This window comes from Bubalus bubalis, chromosome 3, assembly GCF_019923935.1.
Source record: "Bubalus bubalis isolate 160015118507 breed Murrah chromosome 3, NDDB_SH_1, whole genome shotgun sequence".
In the NCBI taxonomy this organism is placed as follows: domain Eukaryota; kingdom Metazoa; phylum Chordata; class Mammalia; order Artiodactyla; family Bovidae; genus Bubalus; species Bubalus bubalis.
In genome coordinates this window covers 12,173,133-12,199,072 of record NC_059159.1, presented here as the reverse complement: position 1 = coordinate 12,199,072, position 25,940 = coordinate 12,173,133, and the positions used below count along the sequence as shown (strand labels likewise).

Here is a 25,940-nt window from a genome sequence, read left to right as displayed (position 1 = left end):
TGGTCAGGGAGTGAGATGACACAGGTTTGCCTCCTGCCACAAAGCAGGTCTTCTGGGTCTTCAGCCCCCACTTTCAGATCAAGAAAAGCCACACCCCCAGACTCATCCTCACCTGAGTCCTGACCAGAAACCATGATGGGATGAGACTTTGGGGGGTCCTGGGAGGCAGTGTGTGGTAGAAGGCCACACATCATCCTTTGCTTCTCTTCCCATTGAGAGGTGGAATCTAATCTGTTACGAAGTGATTTCTGTTATGATTCCTACTCACCTTGTGTGAAACTCATGGGATTTAAGCTATGTGAAGATATGTTAAGTAGTTAAAAATGGAGTCACACTGGCCAATGTGAACTTCCATGTTAGTTGTTTTGAAATGTCTGCTGTAGCACTGTATCTTAAGTGATAAACTAAGAGTATTACTTTAGATAAGAAGCTTGAAGGATGATGTTTGTCACTCAAAGAAAAAGAACTGTTAAAAGTCAAGACCCCTCCCCCTAGGGCTAACTGCTGCTCCTTAAGAGACCACTATGCCCAGTGACTTTGAAAACTCTTCCCTGGAGGAACCTACTCCACACTGTTGAGAACTGTTCCAGCTGTTTCGGACACTGCCAGAGGCCCTGCTGGAGCAGAAGGCAACTTCCCATTCATGTTTTGTCTTGAGACCTACTGCCCTGGGACCAAAGACGCTGCTCATGCTGAGAGGCCTCCTTCTCAAGCTTCTCCCTGGAGTGGTTCATTACCCGCTTTTCCCTGCTTTGTAATTGTGTGTAGTAAACTGAGTGATTTGTGAACTGAATGTTGGCTACTGTTTTATATATCTCTATTCCTGATTCTCACCTGCTCTTACTGCTGAGCCCTGCCCTTCCTTCAGGCACAGAAAACAGGTTTCTTGGAACATTTGTTTTTGAAATCCCAGTGGCCAACATTCCGCAGGAGCCATGTGGGAAGTCCTTGGGTCAACAGCCCAGGCTGAGCGCTATGCAACACGGTCTTTTTGTTGTTGTTTTCATTTTATCACCTCAAGCAGCATATGGGATCTTAGTTCCCTGACCAGGAATTGAACCTGTTCCCCGTGCATTGGCAGCTCAGAATCTTAACCACTGGACCACCAGGGAAGTTCTGGAGTGGTTTGTTACACAGTGGTTTGTTACATACATGGCATGATGGTACCGCTGTTATTAACTCCCAAAGGACCTTTTTACTTAGAATATTGTGTATAGAAATATTTATGGTGAAGTGACATTGAGGTTTGCTTCAGACTTACTCCATGTGGTACGGAGATGAGGGCACACCTGGCACAGGGCTGGAGGCAAGCTAGAGGGCACCTGTAGACGCTGATGACAGAAACTCTGGGCTTCATATTCCCATTCTTTCTGCCTCCATCCATGTGGTGGGCCACCTCCAAGATGGCTGAATGGCCCAGCTCGTCTCCTTGTCCTCATGTCCCCATGCTCCCCTCCAGCACTGTACTGGGGAAGCTCCACATGCCCAGCAGAAGAGTAGAAGCAAGGGCACCTCTCATGCTAGGTTGTGAGGGGCACTGTGGCTTTGTTTTGGGCACTTGCTGTTTCTCTGGCTCGAATTCTCTTTCTGAGGCCTCACGTGGGGAAAGCCAGCTGCCTTACAGAGAAGCCAGAAGCTGTGGGCAGCAGGGAACTAAATCCTCCAGCCAACAGCCTGTGAGGATCAGAGCCTCCTGCCCACAGCACGTGCATGAGCTTGGAATTCCTGCAGATCCTGAAACCAGGGCCCTGGCTCACAGTTCAACCACAACCTCACTAGACTGCAGCCAGAACCACCAAGCAGAGCTCTCCCTGATCCTTGGTAAAGACAGTGTATGTTGGTCGTTTTAAGCTGCTAAATTCCAGGGTTATGTTTTTACACAGCAATAGGTGACAGAGTTTGATCGTTTTCAAAAAGCACTTGGGTTATCGAAAAACAGACTTTTGCTCAGTCGGCGATTCTGCAGTGTAGCAGGAGGCAGGATGAGTGCGGCCGGGTCTAGCGGTACGGTTTTCAGGTGCGCCAACAGGAAGCCTCAAAAGTGCGTATGGAATGAATACAATATTGGAATGCTCTGACTTTGGCCAACTCAACTTTCTACATTTTAAGCTGACCATGTGACTCTTAATTACAGAAAACTAGCAAATATTCCCCAAAAGTTAAGACATTTCCAAAAGATATCAAGGTCAGTATTTCACATTAGGTTCTGTGACCTAAAATGCCCCCACCACACGCAATCCAGGGGTGTGTGTTTGATGACTCGGGTGTGAAGCATTTGAGGTCTTGCACTCCGCGAGGAGGAGGTGAAGGAAGGAGAGATGCATGCTAGACCGGCGTTGGCAGCGCAGGCTCCGCCAGGCTGGCTACAAATCATAGGCCCTGCTTGGGGCTGCAAAATGCTCGCTGGCTGAACGCGTGGGCATGTGTCCGATAGTCGCCACGCCTGGTGGCGTCTGGGCTAGGAGCTCCCAAAAGGGCGACGGCATGCTGACTTGGTCTGGAAGGGGAAAGGCCTGGAGAGAGCCATTTGGACACCCGTGGATGAACGTCCGACGATAACTTCCGGGAGGGCGAACAGCGGCGAGCGGGCGCGAAGGCCGTCTAAGGCCGGACAGATGCCACTCGCTGACCCCGGCTCCTTGATGGGACCGGCTGTGCCGGCTCGTCCCCGCGGCGTGATGGCAGCGTGCCCTCGGAGGGAGAGATGCCCGCTGACGGAGACGCGCCCGTGACACACGCGCGTCCCAGCACCTCGCAGAAATGCCATGCCGCGCCCAGGTTTCCCGTCGCGCTCAGCGAGACCGTCTCACTTCCCCGCCCCTTCAGCTTGCCGGCTGACTCCTGGGGATACCCGGGACTAAGAAAAGCCTGTGGCAAAGGGAACAGGAGCCCCAACCGGTTAAGTCTCCTCTGCCGCGCGGCCCAAACGGACGCGCCCACGAGGCCGGCCGGCAAGATGGCGGCGGCGCGCTGCCGGCAGCTCCTCGCACATGCGCTATCCGCGGCCCGCCCAGCGCGAGCGGAAGTCGCGTGACCCCGGAAGTGGCCGGCAGGGCGCGCGCGGGCGGGGCAGCGACGTTCGTCATTCTGTGCGGGAGGGAGCGCGAGAGCGGCGCGGACGATCCTCCGGTGAGTGCGGGCGGCGGGGCCAGCGAGCGCGGTGGGCACGGCGGGCGAGGCGGCCGCGGGGAAGAAGGCCGGGGCCGCGCCTTTGTTCTCGCTTCCCGCCCCGCCCGCCAGTCCGGCTGGGGGAATCTGCGCAGGGCGGGGGCGGCATTGACAGCGGGCGGCGCCCTGGGCGCAGGGCGGGCCCACGTGCAATCGGGGGCGCGGGGATCTGGAGGCGGGGGCGCGTGTGCCGGGGGCGGGAGCCGGGGTCTGTGCAGACCTCTTTTGTGGTCGCTGCTCGTACTCGGCAGACCCCTCCTCGCTGGTGTGCGCGGACAGGGGCCAGGCGGGACGCCTCCTCCCCTGGGAGGTGAGGTCCCTGCGCCCCACCCTGCTTGCCGGGCCTCGCCTGGCCCAGATTGCAGGCCCTGCGGAAGTGCGGGCCTCGCCATCTCACTTAAATGATTTTGTCGCCTGCGGCCGCGCTTGGGTAACGTTAGGGCGTGAGCCTTCTAGAGGAATTCCAGAGGAAGCTGCAGGGAAGCTTGGAAAAACGAGCCGGCCCCACCCTGCCTGTGGCGGCCCGGCGGTTCCGGGTCCTCAGCGGCCCTTTGTAAGATAAGGTCCTCACGCACGTCCCGGCATTGGCTGTCTTTACTGGCAACCGGTGGCCCTGACCCACCTCCCACACCGCCGGGTCTAATCTGAGTCGGTTTCAGATACTCCTCAGGGATTCTATGGGGTGCGACGGTCATCCTTAGCGAAGGAAGTCCTGTGGCTGCCCCATCACTTCTCGCTTTGACACCACTGCTCTGGGCTCTTCTGGGGCCCGGGCGGAAGGAGGATCTTGAGACTACCCATCACATGGCTGCAGCAGTTCCCAAATTCTAGGTCACAGACCCTCACAGTTAGAGATTGGTTTGTCGGACAGGTAGGGTCTTTTAGGCCATTTTAGGACTTACCTGTGGGACTTAGGCTAGCCCCGTCATCTGAGCTCTAGGGGAGCCCTGTGTTTGGGCTGGAGTGAGACATGACTGACCCATGTCCTGCACAAAGGCCTTGGTTTGTAGCTGGGGCGTTTTCGAAGGAACAGGATGGTCAGAGAGAACCCAGCAAAAGGGTTCCTTGAGGGGAGGGCCTGGGTAGCTCAGAACAGGAAGCAGCACTTGGTCCTGGTGCTTCCTGGTTGGACCCAGGTGCTGCTGCTTCCTGGGCAGCAGGGGAGCTGTGCCTGGTTTCCTCTGAGAGCAGGCTGCAGCTTTCATTTAGCTCTGGATGCTGGGGTGAGGTCCTGTGAGGTGGGCAGGGCGAGGAGGTGAGTGGCCACTTTGGGCTTCAGGAGCCTGTGTCTGGGCCCTTTTTGAAGCTCTGGCTGTCACTGCCTTCCTGTTACAGAACGTGCACCTCCCCTTGGGCCCAGGTTGGGGGCTTGGCCACTTGCAGAGAGCTGTGCAGATCACCCGCAGGTCCTGCAGAAGGGCAGGTGGGGACACACTCTGGGTCCCTCCAGGCTGCCACAGCCCCTGCTACCCTGGTCACAGGTGTCTCACATCCAGCTAGAGGTGAGTATGGCTGAGCAGGAGCCCACAGCCGAGCAGTTGGCACAGATTGCGGCGGAGAACGAGGAGGACGAGCACTCAGTCAACTATAAGCCCCCGGCCCAGAAGAGCATCCAGGAGATCCAGGAGCTGGACAAGGACGACGAGAGTCTGCGCAAGTACAAGGAGGCCCTCCTGGGCCGTGTGGCTGTGTCTGCCGGTAAGTGGGCCCTGGTGGGGTGTGTGGACACCTGTTGCTTTTTTGCGTGTCCGCCATTATTTCCCCCACTGGCAGAGCTCTAACTTGCTGTCACTCTGCAGACCCCAATGTCCCCAATGTTGTGGTGACCCGACTGACCCTGGTGTGTAGTACTGCCCCGGGCCCCCTGGAGCTGGACCTGACAGGTGAGTGGCATCTCCAGGTTCCTGGCTGGGGCTGCCTGGCACCCTGCTGCTTCCCCTAAAAATAATTTGTTGAGGTGCTGGCACCCTCTTGTGGGGAGCGTAGGAAGTGCAACCAAATGGTTTTAATAAGGCTTTGGCTTTGGTGTGGCCTGGGATTGGGGGGTGGGGTGTGTGTGGGTGTCTGGGTGTGTGGCCTGGGATGCCAAGGGGGGGTGTGTGTATGTGTGTTTGGTGTGGTCTGGGATGCCAGGGTGTGTGTGTGTGTAGAGGGGCAGACGGAGCACCCCAACAGCGCTGGAGTGGCCTCCCCTACCTGAACCTCCTAGTGTGGCATTTCTCTCAAACGCAGGTGATCTGGAGAGCTTCAAGAAGCAGTCCTTTGTGCTGAAGGAGGGTGTGGAATATCGGATAAAAATCTCCTTCCGGGTAAGGAGGAGGCTCAGGGGGGATGCTGTGGGCTCGGACTGGAGAGTCTGGCTGAGCCCCGCTTGGGTGCCTCCTTGCAGGTGAACCGAGAGATTGTGTCTGGCATGAAGTACATCCAGCACACGTACAGGAAAGGCGTGAAGAGTGAGTGAGGGTGGGCACCAGGGGGGAGGTGGCCACCTAGGGGCTCCAGGGGCGTCGGGAGGGAGCGAGGAAAGGCCCGGCTCAGCTCCCTGACGGACGCCCTCCCCGCATCCCGCAGTTGACAAGACTGACTACATGGTGGGGAGCTATGGGCCCCGGGCGGAGGAGTATGAGTTCCTGACCCCCATGGAGGAGGCGCCCAAGGGCATGCTGGCTCGAGGCAGCTACAACATCAAGTCCCGCTTCACAGACGACGACAGGACCGACCACCTGTCCTGGGAGTGGAACCTCACCATCAAGAAGGAGTGGAAGGACTGAGCCCCTGCCGGGAGGCGGGCAGGGCGGGCGGACAGAAGGACGGACGCGCCCCACCCCACCACCCCAACCCCCTGACCCCAAACCAAAGTGCTGACAGGGCCCGCCCACGCTGCCACCACTGCCCCTGGGCTGCCTCCTGGCTGGCCTGTCCTCCTCTACCCTCCCAGCCCACTGGCCCCAGCCTCCTCGGTGGTCTAGTGTTGTTGCTGCTTCCGCCTGTGCTGTGGGGAGGGAGGCCTCGACCTCCCCTTCTGTATCCCTCGAGATTCCCCCACTGTCCTGACCCGACCTGAGTCCTTGGCACGGGAGTCAGGCATCGCAGTGGGGCTCAGGGTGCTCAGGTCCCCTGGGCCTTCTCTGTTACGTTACCTGGACTCCTGTCGCCCCCTTCCTGGTGGGGGTGGGGTGTACCGCATGGGGCCTCGTGGGGCCGGTTGTCCTCCAGCTTTCACTTCTCCCCGGTCAGCCCATCCATCACTGTCAGTAACGGTCTAACCATGATGCCTTAACATGTGGAACGTGTGCTGTGGGGGCGTCACTAACCTCTAACCCTGTGTCTGCATGAGCATGTGGTGTCTCCCCGCCCAGTCCCTACCCTGTCTGTGATCCCCGTGGCCCGGGAAGGCTTCTGGGATGTGCTGGTCCCTAGTCTGCCCTGGCCTGGCCAGGCCTGCGGGGACAGCTCCAGGGGCTTGGGAAAAGCCAAATTGCCAAAATTCAAAAGCGGCCTCCAGTCCCACCTGGGAGGCTGGGTGTCCTCATGCCTCTGCCTTCTTTGTCCCAGTGGGCAGTGCTTACAGCCCACGGCCCCAAGAGAGAGCCCTCGGCAGACAAAGCCAGTGGCCGAGCCTTACTTGTCCCTCCTGGCCTGCCGGCCTGGAGTCGTGTGCCTGGCCGGCCAGTATTTATTGCCTCCATATGTGCCGTCCTCTGGGCCCGCTGGTCTGCCCCTCTGCCCCCGGGCTCGGTGCCACCATCCCCAGCAGGCCCTCCCTGGACCCAGCCAAGACAACTGTGGGACCAAGCTTGCACCGCTGGAGCCGTCCCCTCGGCCCCCACCCCACCCGACCCCACCCTCCCTGGTCAGGCCTGGGCCTAGAATGCACAGGCGCCTGTCCCTGCTTCTCCTTTTCTGACCGGGAAATAAACTTCCCCCTAAGGAGCCAGGGTGTCTGCTGCTCATCTCCTGGTGGGGAAGGGGAAATGGGGGCCCCATTGCTGTGCTTCCCCAGGGCACCCGCAGGAGGGCCAGGGGCCAGGCGCAGTCACCACTGTCTGTGGCTGGTGGAGGAGAAGGGGGTTACAGCCCTTACTCAGACACATCAGCCCCCCAGGCTAGTGCTGTCCTTTTGGCTGGTGGGTTCTGCCGGGGAAAGGGGGTGGGGACATTTGGGTCCGTGGGGCATCCGGTGTCCAGAGTGACTCCTGCACACCGCTTGTGGGCCCTTTCTGAGCCTCTGGGAGGGAATGGTTCCAACCTCAAAAAAGGGGAACCATGCTGAAGACTTGAGAACAAATAGAATGACTGGGTCCCAAGGAACCCAGGACAGGAACTCAGAGCTGGATGAGAGGATGGAGAAGTTGGCAGCAGGGCCAGTGGAGAGGGTGGCATGGAAGGCCAGAGGGCCAAAGGTGGGATTGCTGAGGCGGGGTGGATGGGAGGAGATGGGGACCCTTGCTGCAAGGAGGCGCAGGAGAGTGCCTGGGGAGCCCTGAAGGACTGACTACTGAGACACCATGCACCACTGCCAGTCCCGCTACTTGGCAGGGTCTCTTCAGGGCCTTGGGGTGGCAGGGATGGTGCTGCCTCAGCAGCACCCCCAAGGGCACCCAGGAACTAAGACACCCCTTACCGACTGGACAAGGAGAGGGCATATAGGAATCCCCAGTTCCATCCAGACAAAGTTGAGTCCATAAACCCCGTTTCAGTTTTTTCAGGGTGAAATCTTCCTTTGTGCTCAGCTGGTGAGAAAAGTGTGTGCCACACCTAGGCTGCGCTGTCTGTGTGCCTGCCCTGGCCACGCCTACCAGAGGCTGCCACTTTTCTCAGTTCTTAGCAGGGTGAGCCCTTGAAGGATTTATTGCCAGCTGGAACAGACCAGGAAGTACCCTTTCACTCCCACCCCCGGGCCAGTGACCACATGCCATGCCAGGATGGCTCCCACAGGGCTGATTACCGCCTGGCTTTCCTTCCCCCGGGGCCCCTGTGCTAGGTACCAGGACAAACTGCCACTTTCTGCAGCAACTGGCCCAAACATAAATCCAAGAGTCACAGTCACAGGGGACAAAGACCCTAACCAACCTCCTGGGACCACCAGCCTTAGGCAGGGGAAGACAGACGGCACAGCCCTGGGTTCCCAGGCCCAAGGCCCTTCTCACAAAACTAAGATGCCCGTACCTCTGAAACAGCCCTACCTTTGGAGGCGAAAGGCTTCCAGGCAGCAGCTATAGTCTCAGCCAGCCAGAGGAGCCCCAGGGCCAGCCAGAGCCCCTCCAACTCTCCCAGTCCACTTCCTAAAATGTCCAGTGAAAATCTTGAAATCTAGGGTTGACCTGTGCTGTCAGCAATTTGGCTTATTGGGCAAGGGCTTTCAGAGTCTCGGGCAGGCCAGAAGGGCTAGTCATGCCATCTTGACTCTTGGATTTTCCAAGCTTGATTTTAATTCGTGAACTCAGACCCCAAGTGCCAGGTTGGACAGGCACCCTGCCAGCAGCCAGGACTTTGTTCTGGTTCCTCCCCTCGCGAAGGCTAACATGAGGTGGCACCTGTAGGACCTGCATGACGTGTCTCTCAGGTCCCAAGTCTAACCTGATCCTCCTGGTTCCACCCCAAACCCGTTTGTACAGCTCAGTGCTCCTGAGCCTGGCCTCCCCGCCCTTATGAGCCCGCACCTGTAACCCTCTCCACTCCCTCCTGTCCATGGCCCTCAGTCATCCCCTACAGGGACCCTTCTTCCACTGAGGAGCATGGCGATGGGCACCAGGTCAGCGCCTTTCGTGGACTACCCACCAGTTATTGCAGCTTACTAGAATCTTCATACTCAGCACTGTCATGCTTTACAATCCAAGTCCACTTCAGTCTACCACGGCCTCCCTCACCACTGCACCTGGCTCCCATGTCCCACCTGTGTCTCAGCTCACCTGTGTGCAGACCTCTGTGGCCGTAGCACAGCCCTCGGCCCGTGCTGCTGCCCCACAGTAGAAATCTGCAAGTACAGAGGATTCCTGGGTGTTCATGAGCTTGCTGTGAGTACCTCCAGTTGGGTTGAAAAGGAGTTATTCTGAGAATGCGCTTGCTTTTTTTTTTTTTTTTTCTTCACACCATGTGGAATGCAGCATCTTAGTTCCCTGACAAGAAACCCAATCTGTATCCCCTGAGTGGAAGCCTGGTCTTAGCCATTGGATCACCAGGGAAGTCCAGAGAACTTTTTTTTTGGAGGGGGATATGCATTTATTTTTAATAAAAAAATTTCCCCCAACAATTGAGGGCCATGACTCATTCTGTCAATTCTCACACGGGTGTGGCTGCCTGGACCTGGGGAGGACTCGAAACTTTCTCAGGACATGTTTCCTGTCCTCCTTCCACAGGGGACGCCAGCCTCCAAACCAAGGTCAGCCTGAGGTGTCTGTATTTCTTCCAACTTCAAGGGCCAAAGCCAGAGAGAGCTCCTCCTAACTAGAGGAGGACCTTCAAATCCTTGAGAAGGTGTCTGAGTTGCCGCATGCCCCTCCTGGAGAGCAGGGGTGACCACGCCAGTGTCACCACACCTGGCATGTCTGGGTCACCTCCTTCAGAGCCATCACCACCTCCGTGCTCTTGTCCTTCATGTCCAGGGCGAGGAGAACTCTCCAGCTTCTTGAGACACAAATGCCACCACATTCTTTGCGAAGACATGGACGAGAGGCTCATCCTTCCCAAGGAGGACTTTCGTGGTCAGCACAGGCTTGCCGATGTCACCAGTCACATTGCTGGGTTCCAGGGAGACCAGGGTACCCATCTTCCCCAACTGGGTCACCACCACCAGGATGTGACTGCTAAACGCTGTGTAGGCCCCCTGGGTGGGTACTCCACACACCACTGCAGTCTTCTCTTTGGATATCACCAATGGTTTACCTTCCATAGCTGAGTCTGCTCAATGGCACCCAGCCACCCGCCACGCTGCCTGCGCTCACCACGCCCAGAGAACTCAAGAGTAGTCTTTATCAAAACACTGATCACTCAGTTGTTTAACCAGTGAGCACCTTCTCTGGGTGTGAGAGACCCCTGGAGGTCATCCTGAGCCTACTGTGCTGGGTTCAGATGCCAGAGCCACAGCTACCAGGTGGGTAGGCTCTGCCCTCCAAGGACACACTCAGTTCAGGGCATTGGCATGAGAGTGACCATGGCTTCATGACCTTTTCCTAGAGTTGCCCTTGAAAGGCCTGTGAGTGGCCTTAGGAAAAAGACACTAGCCTTTCCCTCAGGGCCAAGGCCTGCAGAGGTGTACACTGAACCTGGCCTATGTTCTGGGGGACAGGCTGCACCCCTGCACCTCACCCAGCTATTTACCAGCCCCAGAAACTGGAGACCTGGGGCTATCACCATACCTGGCCTCCCTCCCACTTTTTGGGAAGCCCTCTTCCCTGCTCCTGCACAGGTCAGTGTACAGGTTGATTCATGATGGGTAACTGTGCTTTGAGAAGGTACATCAATGCAGACAGAGCATGAAAGTGTCATGCCCCCGCCCACGCCAGAGCCCCGGTGAGGCCCTGGTCCTCACAGAAGGATGACTTGGCTGTGTCCATCTGGGCTGCAGAACAGTGGCCCTGTCATCACCTGCATCAAGACGTGTCCCAGTTGCCCTTGGTTTTGACCAGGGAGTTCAAATTGAACCACAGTGAGGCTCAACCATCACCAGCAGCTCAGATCCTTGCTGTTCTTCCCTTGGTTCCAGTAGTCTCAACTATCTACCACATGCTATGAGGCCAAGTGGGAGAAGGCAATGGCACCCCACTCCAGTACTCTTGCCTGGAAAATCCCATGGATGGAGGAGCCTGGTGCGCTGCAGTCCATGGGGTCGCTAGGAGTCGGACATGACTGAGTGACTTCACTTTCACTTTTCAGTTTCATGCATTGGAGAAGGAAATGGCAACCCACTCCAGTGTTCTTGCCTGGAGAATCCCAGGGATGGGGAAGCCTGTGGGCTGCCGTCTATGGGGTCGCACAGAGTCGGACATGACTGACGTGACTTAGCAGCAGCAGCAGCATGAGGCCAAGCTCCCTCCAAAGTGTCACCAAGTATATCTTCATTCTGTTAGCTGAAAAAACTATAAAGTCCCCAAATTTAGGTATCTAAACTCAGATTTCATGAGTGCCTCTGAAATCGAGATGTGATACAAAGATCCCTTGTCTCAGGCCCCAAATTGTGGTCTGTAAAACAGTCATGGCAATCACAAAAACGTGGGAAGATTGGGCAGGAGACATGAGGCAGTTCCCACCGGTTCCCAGAGAGTAGAGCAGACCTGTGATGCTTATTATGAGCCGGGCCTGCTGCTCAGCGGGCCAGCACCCAGGCCAGAACACGGAAGTGGGCTGGAAGCTGCAGACACATCATTCACAGCCTTTTGTTTTGGGAGGCCCAGCTCCTGTAAAGTACCCCCCAGGAGGTACAACCACTTCCTCCTGACTCATGCTCTGCTGGCACTGGCGGAGGGGCACAGAGAACCGGGTCTTGACCTTCCGAAATTCATATTCTAGAAGGAATACTGCATAGGATATGAGAACACATGCCCTCAGGAGCAAGGTGTCAACAAACGCAAACTCTCTAAAGTACAAAAACATAATTTTTCTGTTTTACCATTTTTAAAACCAAGATGTTGCTATAGCCAACGTGTACATTTAATGTAGCAGTGTCTCCCTCCTGCCAAGTTATTAAATCGATGATGAGTCTTAGTGGGGGTAGCATTTCATAACCGAGGAAGTGAACACAAATGAAGAGTGTCGACGGGGTTGGGGGTTGGGCTTTGAGCCTTTGAGGGCAAGGCGCTGCTCCGTCCAGAATTGCGCCGCCGGACAGAAGCTAACATTCCGGCCACGCATGTTATTTTAAATGCTCTGAAGCCACATTAAAGAAAAAGAAATATGAAATTTTAATATTTTCACTTAACCCAACAAAATATTCCAACGTATCCATACAAAAAGTCATCGAGGAAATATCGTACACTTCTTTCCATCCTCAGTCTGTGTGTTCACTGTGTGTTACTCTCACTCCGGGTCACACTGCCCGGTCGCATTGTAGAGCTCGGTGATACTGGCCGCTAGCCAACCCCGTGGCGGACGGCACAGGTTTACCCGGTCGCCTGAAAGCTTCCCGGAGGCCGCTTCGTGGGCGGCAGCCGGTAGGAAGGAAGGGACGTGCCCACAGTGGACGGTGCCGGACCGGAGCCTCTCACCAGGCGAATGGCCCCATTCCGGGCACAGCTCCGGTGGGCCTTGCTGGCTCCTCCATCGCATTCCGCGTGGGGCCGTCCCCGGCCCCCCGCGCGCTGCCCCTGGACCTCGCTCTGCCGCCACCGAGTAGCGCCATGGCCACTCAGGGAGGCTACCCCGGCAACGCCCGCACAAGACCCCAGCCGTCACAGCAGGCACCGCACGGGCCTCACGCGCGCCGGAAGCGCGTCAGCCCGGCTTCCGGCCTGCTGAGCCGGGGGGCGGTGTCAGGTGGGGATACGCGGTCCAGTCAGAAAGCAACACGAGGGGTTTCGGAGGCGCAAGCGTGGCTCCGCCCCTCAGCTGAGGAATCCTCCCCACTGCCACGTTCGACAAAGGATCGCGCGGGGAGCGCGCATGTCTTGGCCAATCAGGAGCCGCAGAACCCGGGTCCCCGAAGGTAGCAGCCATTCCAGGCCCGGGGAAGGTGTATGAGAAAACCACCAGTCACAAGTCGAGAGAGAGAAAGTTCTTCTCCAGGAGCCAATGAGATGCCGGTAGAGAGTGCGAGCGCGAGCTCCTCGACCAATCCTGGGCGAGGGCGAGGGAGGTGCTTGTAGCAATTCCGAATCCGGGGCCGTGACTTGTGTGGGCCCCCAATGCGAGTGCAGCGGAGGCGGGCCCCGGACCCCCCCAGGCCAATCGGAGGTGGGCACGGGCGGGCGCGCGCGCGGCGGCCGGACTTATAAGAGCAGCACGGGCGGCGCGCGCTCTCGTGGCCTGCTGTCCTGGCGGCGCCAACTGAAGCGCCGCGTCTGTGCCGACATGCTGCGCCGCGCTCTGCTCTGCCTGGCCCTGACCGCGCTATTCCGCGCGGGTGCCGGCGCCCCCGACGAGGAGGACCACGTCCTGGTGCTCCATAAGGGCAACTTCGACGAGGCGCTGGCGGCCCACAAGTACCTGCTGGTGGAGTTCTGTGAGTGCCTCCAGCTCGTCCATCCGTCCGGGCCGGGCCTCGCGGCTACTCGCGGAATAGAAACGAAGCAGGGACAGAGGAGGGGGCAGGGGCACTGGGGTGGACTGGGGGACGGAGAGGGGCTGGAGGATGGGGAACCTGGGCGCACTTCCCCACGCTTCCTTCCCTGGCCCCGCCAGAGATGAGTTGGAGTCTAAAGGGGTGTCAGCGGGCCACCCCTAGACGCGCTGACTTCTATCCCCTGTAGAGGCCCATCTGTAAGCGGAAACAGCTCACAGACTTGCTGTCAGCGTCCCTACGCTGCCCGCGTCCTGGGGGCATCCCTCGTGCCCAGCTGGACCTTGATGATGACCGAGGGCAGACATCCTGGATGTGCCTTTGTGCCTGACGTCCACATGGCAGGATCCCTCTGTTAGCCTAAGAAAAGTAGGGTCGGCTCTATGAACTGCCACAAATACAAAGGACTGTGCAAGGGGTAGCCTCCGAATTGCTCACCTGGACCAGTTCCCGGAGAGCACTGCCCCTGCCCACACCACCGTTCACCAGGGACAGCTGTCTTCTGATGAACAGTGTTGCCCACCAGAATCCAAAACCTTTGTTTGTGTTCGTAAGTGTATGAGCCCTGACTATCTCAGGTGGAAATCTTAGGCCCAACATAGCCATTAACCTGAGTTGAGAGAGAATCTAAAGAACTTGTGTTAGATGTGAGTCTCTGGCTGGTGTGCACAGATGTGTGTCTCATAATTACGACTCGTCAGTAAATATACAGCAGCCATGGCTTTAGCTTTAGCTTCTTAATTTCTCTGGTTCCGAAAGGGAAATTCCAGGACCCGACTGCATTAACTGCTTACAGGTAGTAGGAAGTTATTAACCACTGAAGATGAGGGAGAGTAGGAACAGTGGTTTGTCTTTCGTGCCCCCTGTCCAATACTGCTCAAGAGCATCCACAGCCCCAGCATTCAGAGAGGTTATCCTGGTGCAGAAATAAAGATTTCATGGCGGGCGGTACCAAAGGAAAAGGGAAGGGAGGCAGTGGAGTGGGTCGGTGCTGCTTTCTAGGTCTTGCTTTCTCTCCCAGACGCCCCATGGTGCGGCCACTGCAAGGCTCTGGCCCCGGAGTATGCCAAAGCAGCTGGGAAGCTGAAGGCAGAAGGTTCTGAGATCAGACTGGCCAAGGTGGATGCCACTGAAGAGTCTGACCTGGCCCAGCAGTATGGTGTCCGAGGCTACCCCACCATCAAGTTCTTCAAGAATGGAGACACAGCTTCCCCCAAAGAGTACACAGGTGCGAACGCGGCGCTGTCCTTTCCTTGCCGGTAGACAGGGTCTTGGAAGATAACAGGCACAGAGGAGAAGTTGTTCTCCGACTGGGTTCTAGAGTCTAGTTCAGCCTCAGGGTTGGTGAGGAACGTTCTCTCAAGTGGAGAGGGTCATCCCACAAGGTGGCTAGCCGGCTGAAGCTTGTCCTCAGGTTGACCAGTATGGGGGTGGGGGTAGGCTGAGCAAGTGGAACAACACGTTTCAGCCTTTGCTCACTCTCTCGTGTGCCTGCCACCAGGGCAGGTGTGAGGGCCTTTCACAGAGGAGGGGCAGACAGAGATCAGCGGGTACCAAGCTGGGGCTTGTGGCGGTTGTGGTAGAGCTCAAATCCAAGCCCAGCTGCACCGGCCCTCCCTCAGTTGCTGCTCAGCCGCCTCCTCTCTGTAGCCCAGTCGGTACCGGTGACAAAAGGGGAATCTTTGTCTGTGAAACTGGTTCTGTGGCTTATCCGCACAAATCCTTTAGAGCAGCCCGTCTTGTTCATTCTGACATCAGCTCTGATCTCAGTAGGCTGCTCTTCTGTTGCTCCCACTTTTACTTGTGTTCACTTTTGGAATGGGAGTGCCATATGCAGAGTTACCACAATCCTGTCACTAACACTGAGGTCTTGTAGATGAGAAAACCCTTTCTGACTCCCCCTGTAACTGATAGCACAGCTTTTATTAATTCTAGGCAGAGTCCTTTTAAATGTGAGATTTGGCGACCCTATTCCAGGTCAGACTATGTAGTCACACAAGGGGATAAAGGGCAACTGGTCTCAGTCTTGGGAGGAGCAGATTTTTTCCTTCTTGCTTGATCTGCCGTGATGGTGTACAAGGGCTGATCTCTTCCTCCTGCCAGTCCAGGAGGTGTGTAGGTTGAGGACACCTGACCAGTCTGGGTGCACGAGGCAGCAGAGCCCAACCTGCTTTTTCAGGGGAAAGCTGGTCTCGAGGCTGTCTTGCTAAGCAGCCCTTTCTTCCAACCCTACCACATCGCTAAATAAGACGAAGCCTGGTGTGAGACCACTTGGGGGAAAGTACTCATGTGTTTAGTGAATTTAAATATCAAGGAAAATTTATAAGATGCAAAAGTGTTAGAGGGAAAAAAAAAGGTGATTTATGATCTGTTATCCAGAAGTCACTGCTGCCTTCCCCTTCTTTAAACACATCCACAGTTTCCCATATACACATACAAGCCTTTTTAACCTTGGAATTTGGGTAGGTATGTAGACAAGATTCCTTTCCTTATGGCAAGGTGATGTTTTGCTCTGGTTTTGGCAGAGAGCTTGGATAAGGATAGGTGGGGAGGGTGGGTGCATCCCTGATATCAAGTGGACCCTGCCTGTGTTTGGGCGCAGCTGGCCGAGAAGCGGATGATATCGTGAACTGGCTGAAGAAGCGCACGGGCCCCGCTGCCAGCACGCTGTCCGACGGGGCTGCTGCAGAGGCCTTGGTGGAGTCCAGTGAGGTGGCCGTCATTGGCTTCTTCAAGGTAGAGGCTCATTAACTTCACCCTGGGTCTTCCTCCCACCTGCCGTGACCTGGGCACTGTGGTGTCCCCCATTGCTGACCAGGGCAGGGGTCCTCAGTGTTGGGACGGTGGCCACCTCTGCTTCTTCTCTCCAGGACGTGGAGTCGGACTCCGCAAAGCAGTTCTTGTTGGCAGCAGAGGCCATTGATGACATCCCCTTTGGGATCACATCTAACAGCGATGTGTTCTCCAAATACCAGCTGGACAAGGATGGGGTTGTCCTCTTTAAGAAGGTGAGTGCACTCCCCCCTCCCCGGGGTGGGGAGTTGAAGTTCCGGGCCTTTGAGGACCTTGCCCAGGTGGCGCTGGCTGCTGGACTGCAGCCCGCCTGTTATCAGGGCCCGTTTTGCAATGTCAGGTAGTAGGAGCCTCTTAGACTGTGGCCTTCAGCCCTTCTGCTGTGGGCCCTATGTCCAGCTTCTGTGTTGGCCCCATTGTGATGTTTTATGCAAGCCAAGTAGCTTCAGAGAATTAGCTTTTTAAAGGAAAGCTGCGGTGAGACAGACGTGATAAAGTTTAGTGTTTTAAGCACTTGGAAGTTTTCAGTGGCATTAATTACATTCGTGGTAACGTGCAGCTGTCACTTCTGTCTGTTTCCACGGTGGGGTATTAGTGGCATGTGTTCCCACTCTGTTGCAAAGCTGGGCCTTTGGGCTCCTGCAGGCTCCCCTGGCCCCATGTCTGTTATGCTTGGTCATGAAGGGGCCGTGTGTCTCTTGATTTCTCTGCACTCTTGCTAGGACACAGCTGGGATTGGTGTTTGTGCACGGCAGTTGGTGGGTGATCGGGGTCTCTTTTTTATCTTAGCCACCAGATAGCGGGTCTGGGGCTGGCCGAGCATGCATGTCCCTGAATTGGGTAAGAGTGGAGGAGGAGGGAAGGCTATGCCGGGGGAGTTGGCACTGGAGCTGCATCTTCAGGGAGAGGGGCTAGGCCTTGGACTCCTGTCCTGTTTTGTTCCCAGGGTTAGAAGGTAGTTGTAGCATTACAGCAAAGTGGTAAACTGAGTGATCAGAAAGGACACAGTGTTCGGGGGGCCCAGCCTCCCCACTGCGTGCACTCCTGGGTGGGGCACTGCTGAGCCTCTAGCATCTGGGGCTAGGGAGGGCAGCCCTCCCAGGTGCACTGGGTTCTGGGGTAGCTTTCTTTCAGCTATTTCTGAAGTCCTTTCCTCTTCCTCAAAACAAGAGGTGTTATATACGTTCTCTTTACTCAGTAGTCATCTTCACCCCATCCCTTAAAGGGAACAGAATTGCTAAATTAGTTGTCTTCCCAAAGGTACCCAGGAAACTGTTACTAACAGCTGATTAGGAGAAGACCCAGCCAAGTTGGATGGAGTTGAGTGGAATGAAGGTCCTGGGGGCCTTGAATAGAAAGTCTTGGGTGCGTCCCGCAGTCCTGGGTGAAGGATGGGGAGATTCAGGCCTGTGGCGCTTGCAAACCCCTTTTCATCAGCTTGATCCACACCGTCCTTTTCTATTACTCTTGAGATCTGGAGTGGCACTTGTCACACTGGATTGATGCTGGTTCTGGTGATCACATGTCCTTGAAGGTTAAGAAGGATGATTCTTTGTTCTACAAAGACTAGTCACGGTTGCTCATCTCTTCTCGGCCTCAAGTCTCTGGTATCTACGCGGGGAGAAGGGGAACAGTGAGGGGGGCTTCCCTCTTCCACTTGCTGGCTTCTGGCAGCCATGCTGGAATGTCATGCTGCCTTGGGCAGTTGTGAGGCTGGCAGAGCCCATGGGCTTTGTGCTGAGGAGTCAGTTGGGGTCACAACTGCAGTCGGGCAGACAGCTCTACGGATGAGAGGAAGAAGGTGCAGATTCCCCCCGGCCCACTGTCCCCATTCTCCGCCTTTACTTGTCGCTTCAGGCTGTTTGCCAAGTTCCTCAGTGTGAGCAGGGTCTTCTGTTTGGGCAACCTTGAGAGAGGGGGCTCCCAGGAATGGCCAGCTGCCACTTGAAACTCTGAGTCCGAGTCCCAGCTTGGGTCTGCTTGGACCACTGGCTTGAGAGCTGATCGTCCTGTGTCTTTGTTTGGTGTTTACTTTGTTTTTTTCTTTCATCTTAGAATCCAGGGGCTTAAGAGTGGGAGTGGGGCCTTATTTTTGTGACATTTTCATTGCAGCCTGGGGGGGTGGCTTCTGCCCAGGGCCCCAAGACCTCCCGTGGCTGTCCCCAGATACATAAGGGCTGTTTGTTTTTCACCAAAGGAGACACTGAACACAGTGTAACGTGGCACCACTACCTCGACCAAGGTTGTGTCCCAGTAGAGACACGGCGGTTTTGGGGGAGCGGGAATGGCTGTCTGCCTCTTAACGGGAGATCTGCTTTATGCCTGATGGAACCTGGCCGTGGCCAGCCTCTTGCCTCCATGTCCTTCTTGTCTCTCTGCACCTTCCCATCATGGGTGTGGGGAAGGCAGAGCCGGCTTCAGCTAGTGGGGTGGGAATGGGAAGTGGCTAGTTACTTTGGGAAAATGCAGAGGGAAATGGCCGGGCAGGAAAGGTGAGTGGTTTCTCCCTGTAGGTCCCATCTGAGTTCACAGAGGTGACCGGAGGCTCACTGACCAGCCGCATAGGCTGAGGCACCGCTCGGCCTCCTCGCAGGGAGCTGTGTCTGCCCACCCATCCGGAGCTGGGGCCACACCTCTCAGCTCTGAGGCCGCAGCCTTCGCTTTTCGTGGCTCCACTACTTTGAAACTCTTTTTTAATAGATTATTGGAGCTCCCAAAGACCCTTTTTTTTGGTGTGGAATACCTACCCATTTTTATTGTGTTAGACATGTTAGAACTGAGAAATTAAAAAAAAAAAACCCTGTTCATTCTATTGGAGAAGGAAATGGCAACCCACTCTAGTATTCTTGCTTGGGAAATCCTATGGACAGAGGAGCCTGGTGGGCTACAGCCCAAGGAGCTGCAAAAGAGTTGGACACAAATTAGAAGCTAAAGAACCACACAGTAAGCCCTGGACTAAACCTGTTAGGGTCTGTCCCATTAGCCCATATTTTGTGTATGATCCTTGTATTGCAGAATATTTGCACAGGGTGAAATGTTACAAATAGAATTTCTCAGTTTTCAAAAGAGAAAAAAGCAGTTTTTAAAATCATTTGCAATTTCTTTATGAATAAAAGACAGAAAATAAAAAAATAAAAAAAAACCCTGTTCATTCTAAAACAACAATAATACATATTACATGTTATCAAAAGAGATGTTTTGGGGGGGAATTCCCTGATGGTCCAATGGTTAGGAGTCCATCTGGGATTCAGTCCCTGGTCGGGGAACTGAGATCCCACAAGCTGCATGGTGTGGCCAAAAAACATAAATAAACAAACATTTTTATGAAAATTTTTTCCCAGTGTTTTCGTGGTCAGAGTGGTGGTTTAGATTTCTAGCGGTCTCTAATGTCTGTCCGAACAGAAGACAGCTGGGTTTTCCTGTTTGCCTTCGGTCTGACGCAGTGTCACACGCCGTACTGCATACTCGGGGGGAATGCGTGACAGGGCACCTGCCATCTGAGCGTGGTTGTGAAAATCGGTCTGACCTTGCGGCCGTCCTGGAAGGGCCTTGGGTCCACAGGGGTGAGGCCCACATTTGGAGGGCCGCAGTTTTAGGGACTTGGCAATGAGGGCGTCCCCTGGCACCCCACCCAGGACATGGGGCTCTGATGGCTTGTCAGGACCGTGCCGGGCAGGGTCTGAGCCAGCTGCTGCGGTCTCAGCCTGCGGGAGGCTGCCTGCCGGTGTTCGTGGGAGCCTTGTGCACTGCTGGTGACCTCTCTGTGGCTAGTGCCCAGAGGGTGTGTCCGGCAGCCATCAGCTGGTTTGCTTTGGATGGAGACGTGTGTCCTGCCGGCCCCGCCCCCCAACTGCTGTCACAACCCAGACAGGAAACTGAGGCTGTAGACTGCCTTCCTGGCCATGGTCAGCTGGCCAGGGCCACAGGGGGCTTTGTGGAGAGCCTTGGCACCCACGCCTTTCTCTGTCCACAGTTTGATGAAGGCCGGAACAACTTTGAGGGGGAGGTCACCAAGGAGAAGCTTCTGGACTTCATCAAGCACAACCAGTTGCCCCTGGTCATCGAGTTCACCGAGCAGGTGTGTCTGTGTTGCTGATCTTGCCCCAGGTGGGGAGGGTCCTGATGTTTGGTCCTGGGGACCCTGACTTACAGAGACCAGGTGTGTGGTGGCCTTGGGGCCAAGGAGAGAATAGCCCGTGTCGATAGCGTGGTTTGTGTCTCAGACCAAGTAACCTGTGTTTCCAACGCAGACAGCCCCGAAGATCTTCGGAGGGGAAATCAAGACTCACATCCTGCTGTTCCTGCCGAAAAGCGTGTCTGACTATGAGGGCAAGCTGAGCAACTTCAAAAAAGCGGCTGAGAGCTTCAAGGGCAAGGTGTGTGCTCCCTGTGGCTCGCAAGCCGCTCGGCACCCCTGGATCAAAGGCTGATCAAAGGGTTCCTCCTGCCTTGGGACAGCCTTTTTAGTGTGGGGTCCCAGTTGTTGGGGAGTGGGCAGCAGGGAAGTCTAGGGAGCCCTCATTGTGCAGTGCCATCAACGTGCCTTTTCTCTCCCAAGATCCTGTTTATCTTCATCGACAGCGACCACACTGACAACCAGCGCATCCTGGAATTCTTCGGCCTAAAGAAAGAGGAGTGCCCGGCCGTGCGCCTCATCACGCTGGAGGAGGAGATGACCAAATATAAGCCAGAGTCAGATGAGCTGACGGCAGAGAAGATCACCGAGTTCTGCCACCGCTTCCTGGAGGGCAAGATTAAGGTGCGGACCTTGTCTGGGGTTGGGGTGCTGAGGATCCTTGGGGTGCACAGAGCAACTAGGTGGCAGAGAGGTCCGCAGGCAACTGTGTGTGCCTGACTCTTCTCTACTCACCCTCTAGCCCCACCTGATGAGCCAGGAGCTGCCTGACGACTGGGACAAGCAGCCTGTCAAAGTGCTGGTTGGGAAGAACTTTGAAGAGGTCGCTTTTGATGAGAAAAAGAACGTCTTTGTAGAGTTCTGTAAGTGAAGCCCTCCACGACTCTGGGCTTGCTGGGGCGGGGTACTTCCCAGCCCAGCGAGACGCAGAACGGCTTTCTTTCAGATGCCCCGTGGTGCGGTCACTGCAAGCAGCTGGCCCCTATCTGGGATAAGCTGGGAGAGACGTACAAGGACCACGAGAACATAGTCATCGCCAAGATGGACTCCACGGCCAACGAGGTGGAGGCGGTGAAAGTGCACAGCTTCCCCACGCTCAAGTTCTTCCCCGCCAGCGCCGACAGGACGGTGCGCCCGCCACTGAGGGGAGTGCGGAGGAGGTGGGGGGCTGTCGGGGGGACCGCATCTCACACTTCATCCCCCCTTCTTACAGGTCATCGACTACAACGGGGAGCGGACACTGGATGGTTTTAAGAAGTTCCTGGAGAGTGGTGGCCAGGATGGGGCCGGAGATGATGATGTAAGTCGTCACTGGACCTGGCGGCTGTGGCGCGTGCTGCCACGCAGTGCTGCGCGGGGTGGGGGTGAGGTTGGAAGGGTCTTTAGGCGCCACTGTTTGCTCAGGAACCTTCGCAGGCACATCCAGCATGTTCTCTATCAGCTGAGGTGCTCTGCCCGGCGTGAGCTCGGTCCTCTCTACATCTGCTGGGGGGAGTGGAGGGGATAGCAGAAGTGCGCCTGGGCCAAGAGGGTGGGGCTGGGTTGGGTGGTGGAGGGAATGGTCAGTTCAGGCCACAGGGTCTGCCCGGAAGTGCAGGGATGTGGGACGAGGGGCAGACCCGGCTGCAGGGCACAGTGTGGGCAGTGAGGACCGCCAGGGCCGCGTGCGCTGCTGTGATTGGTGGGCTGTCACCAGCCCCTTGAACTCCAGGACTTGAGGGGTGGACATGACACACCAGTGGCTCCCTGCTCAGTCTTCATACTTGTGCCATGGACGGAGTAGGTCCAAGCACTCACCCGCTTGACAGCATGGGGTGAACTCCCAGAGCACCAGTTCTCCTTCCACCCTATATTGTGGGCAGGAGCCCCCATGCCTCGTCCGGAAGCCACCCCACACATCTACGCATCTGCTCATAGAGACCAAAGTTGGCTGCTTGTGTCTGAGCGCCACACTGATCCCTAGTCCTTGGCATGGGCATGGAGGCCTCAGCAAGCTGGCCCAGCCTGGATTTCTCACAACCCTTCCTTTCCATCATATGTCCCAGGATCTAGAAGATCTTGAAGAAGCAGAAGAGCCTGATCTGGAGGAAGATGATGATCAAAAAGCTGTGAAAGATGAACTGTAACGCAGAGAGCCAGACCTGGGCACCAAACCCGGCACCTCCCAGTGGGCTGCACACCCAGCAGCACAGCCTCCAGACGCCCGCAGACCTTCCCGGCGAGGGAGCGTCGATCGGAAATGCAGGGAACTTTTCTGAAGCCACACTTCACTCTACCACACGTGCAAATCTAAACCCGTCTTCCTTTGCTTTTCAACTTTTGGAAAAGGGTTTATTTCCAGGCCAGCCCAGCCCAGCCCATCTTGGTGGGCCTTTTTTTTTAAATCGTGATGTACTTTTTTTGTACATGGTTTTGTCCAGAGTGCTCGCTAAAATGTTTTGGACTCTCACGCTGGCAATGTCTCTCATTCCTGTTAGGTTTATACTATCACTTTAAAAAAATCCCGTCTGTGGGATTTTTAGACATTTTTGGACGTCAGGGTGTGTGCTCCACCTTGGCCAGGCCTCCCTGGGACTCCTGCCCTCTGTGGGGCAGAACCAGGCAAGGCTGGACGGGTCCCTCACCTCATGCGGTATTGCCATGGTGGGGCATGGCTCCTGCATCATTTGATTAAATGGAGACTTTCCGGGCTCTGTCACAGGCCGCTCCCCCACCATGAGTGGAGGGTGTGGCTGGGCCCAGGACAAGCCCAGCAGCCCCCTCCCCCAAGCCAGGGTCCTTATTGCTCTGTGCTGTCCAGGGTGGCCTGAGGCCTGCGCCAGGCAGAACCGGGACCCTTCGTTTCCAGGCTGGGAGACAGCCAAGGATGCTTGAGCTGAATCACATGTTGACAGTTCTTCAGGCATTTCTACCACAATATTGGAATTGGACACATTGGCCAAATAAAGTTAAAATTTTCTGCCTTTTGTCGTCTCTGCCTTACAACTTCTAGGCACAGGGATGGGGGTTGGAATTCCGACATTCTAGGGAGAGGAGGTGAGCTTGGGGCTGCTGTTATTGAGCCATCTTTTTTTTTTGGAGCGTGGCAGACACCCAGAAGCATGTACACATCCCATGGGCGTGGAGCTGTCACTGCGTGGAGCTGATACCACGAATCACCTAGTGCACGTGGTCGGGGTAGGGGGAGGGCTGCCTCCTGGCCCTGCTCCTATGCTGTCCAGCTGGGGGTCTGCAGCTTTACCTGCTGTGGGCACCCAATGGTCACAGCATGGATTCTGCCAACATGCCATGTCAGGGCACGACAGCAAGGGGAGCACAGGTCTGTTGTGCAAGAGTATCCCCAGCCCCTGCAGCCTAGAACCACTGCAGCTTTGGATGAGAAATTGGGGGCATTCAGACTTCAAGATGGCTGTACTCAGAGACTTCCCTGGTGGTCCAGTGGCTAAGACTCCGAGCTCCCAATGCAGGCAGCCTGGGTTTGATCCCTGGGGAGGGAACTAGAGCCCACAAGCCACAACTAAGAGATCCTGCCTGCTCCAACTAGGATCCAGCACAGCTGGAATAAATAAAAATAATTTTTAAGTGCTGTGCTCATCACTAGATCTTTGTGTAAAAAAGAATCTGATGTTAAGAGAGCCAATCTCTTAGTTTTTAAAATGTAATTTGACTCCTTAGAGTCTCTGCTCATGCATAGTTTGTATAAGGAAAAGTAGTTCAGCTGACCTTTCCTTCCCCCTGCCTCCCCAGACTAAAAAACCAAAACTCAAAAACCGTGACTCAAAGCTGTCATCCTGGCTACAGTGGCTGATGGCACCTGAACCTGGACTGGGGACACCTCTTGGGCCTTGGGGTTCCATGAGGGCTCTGAGTGGGACATCCACAGGGGCCAGTGGGGCTCAGGTGGGCATCAGTCCCCAGCCAGGGCACCTCTGCCCAGGGCAGGGTTTCCTGTCTGTTCTGTGCACGTCTGTAGGCACAGTGGGACACTGATGTCATTCTTGGAGGGAACAGGGGTGGAGACCCAGCCCACTTTGGGAGGTCAAGAACAGCAAATGTGGCTAGGTCTCCAAGGAGCCCAGGCTGTCATTCCATATGTTCCATCAGTCCCTCCAATGCGCTGCCCGAGTAGGAAGGATGCGTGCCTTACGCGATTTGCAGCCTCTAGTTCTGATGCTGCCAGGGCCTTGGAGATGGCTGGAGCATATCTGGCAGATGTGACTGTGAGACTTGCTATGAATGTGGTTCCCTCGGTGGTCTCAGTCTGTGGGGAGGTGTGTGTGTGTTATTTCCCCCATGACCACAGCTACGTTCCAGCCAGAGGCCTGTGTGTCTGTGCCCTCAAACCCCAGGGCTGCTCCCTTCTCCCATCTGGGCATGTGTTCAGCTGGTGTTCAGCAACAACCTGGCATTAGCACCTTGGGCAGCAGCAGCTAAGCCCCAGCTTGTCCACACACTCCCGTCATCTGAGTACTGCTCCCCAGCTCAGCCCACAGCGGGGCTCCCTTCCCTGGTTCTCAGGTGGCCTGTGCTGGGGCTGTTCCAGGGCCTGTGTGCGTTGTGCCTCCGTCCGGTCCTGCTGACATGGTGAAACATGTATTCGCGAAGTAGTGAGCTTGGGCACTTGAAGGCTCCGTGGGAGATTTCCGGGGAGATTTTCCTCTCTCAAAATGGGAGAGGATTCCCAGAGGTACATGTGTGGATTCCGGAGAAGGGGATCCAGGATGGGCCGAGAGCAGGGCTGTCCGGAGTCCCAGCTGCGAGGGGTGGGCTATGCCCAGTGATGGACGCTGGTGACCCTGCTGAGCAGCTCCGCAGAGCCTGGCCCTCCGCGCAGAAAGTTTGGGAGCAGGCACCGCTGCCCAGAGCACGTCGTCATGTCATGTGCTCCTAGCAGGGGGAGTGAGTCACCGATACCTTTCCCCTTTTGCCCAGGCAGCTGATTAGCACATTCCTGGGTCTGGGATTGCTGGGAGGTGGCAGTTGGGAGTCCCAGACCAGGCAGGGCTGGTGGATTAGCAAGGTAACTTTGTGGGCTCTGGGGTAGGCAGTCAGGGCTTAACAGCCTAGGGCGTCCCAATCTCTCTCTTCCTCTCTCCAGGTGGCAGGAAGTGGTTGGCCTGGAACCTAAAAAACAGCTGCTGGGCCCGTGTACTGGACCCTGAAGGTCTGACTTCGGCATCTGCCAAGAGGCAGCCGAGTGGGCCCGCCCAGACTCCCCTCCAGGCCCCTGGCTTGTTTCCTACTGGAGGCAGACCTCTGCTAGTTGAGTTTCCTAGGACTTTTCAAAGTGAGCGTTTTCCATTAACTGTTTCGGTTTAAATCAGTTCTCCTGAAAGCAGAATGTTCAAGTTGTGCAAACCAGGTCACTTGACAAGTTCACACGGGCAGAGGCTCAGGGACAAAGCTGTGTAAATACAGGTTTGGTGGTGGTATGGCTGTGTGAATAGCAGGTTAGACTGCTCATGGCTGGCTTCTGCCAAAGTTGCTACAGGCTGTGTCCATGGCTTTGAGGACATGTTTCCCAAGTTGTCACCGGAATGCCTTTCAGGCATCTGTCCCTTCTCTGATCCAAATATCCAAACAGAAACCCCAAAGCCCAGATCCTGAGCTCTCTCAGCTCACCTCTAGCAG

At 56.0% G+C, this 25,940-nt stretch overlaps 2 protein-coding genes and 1 pseudogene across 5 annotated transcripts; 2 read left to right on the top strand and 1 right to left on the bottom strand.

Annotated features, from left to right (window-relative positions):
• The first annotated feature begins 2,979 nt into the window (after positions 1–2,979).
• ARHGDIA (Rho GDP dissociation inhibitor alpha) lies at positions 2,980–7,101 on the top strand. Of its 4 annotated transcripts, none has more exons than XM_025279716.2 (6): positions 2,980–3,129; positions 4,504–4,866; positions 4,968–5,051; positions 5,401–5,477; positions 5,558–5,621; positions 5,740–7,101. In XM_025279716.2, exons 1-6 carry the CDS (start codon positions 2,991–2,993, stop codon positions 5,937–5,939), a joined length of 927 nt encoding a protein of 308 aa, XP_025135501.2. In that variant the 5' UTR covers positions 2,980–2,990; the 3' UTR covers positions 5,940–7,101. The 4 variants fall into 4 exon arrangements, with proteins under 4 accessions (XP_025135501.2, XP_006064285.1, XP_006064286.1 ...); XM_006064223.3 differs by having other exon boundaries at positions 2,997–3,129; positions 4,650–4,866; XM_006064224.3 differs by lacking the exon at positions 2,980–3,129 and adding an exon at positions 3,346–3,478 and having other exon boundaries at positions 4,650–4,866.
• Positions 7,102–9,025: 1,924 nt separating this feature from the next.
• On the bottom strand, positions 9,026–11,032 carry LOC102401650 (annotated as a pseudogene).
• A 2,078-nt stretch (positions 11,033–13,110) lies between these two features.
• On the top strand, positions 13,111–23,268 carry P4HB (prolyl 4-hydroxylase subunit beta). Its single transcript, XM_006064222.3, has 11 exons — positions 13,111–13,324; positions 14,403–14,609; positions 15,984–16,117; positions 16,252–16,389; positions 20,148–20,252; positions 20,425–20,550; positions 20,733–20,933; positions 21,052–21,172; positions 21,256–21,437; positions 21,523–21,609; positions 22,355–23,268. Exons 1-11 carry the CDS (start codon positions 13,174–13,176, stop codon positions 22,433–22,435), a joined length of 1,533 nt encoding a protein of 510 aa, XP_006064284.1. The 5' UTR covers positions 13,111–13,173; the 3' UTR covers positions 22,436–23,268.
• The last annotated feature ends 2,672 nt before the right edge of the window (positions 23,269–25,940 follow it).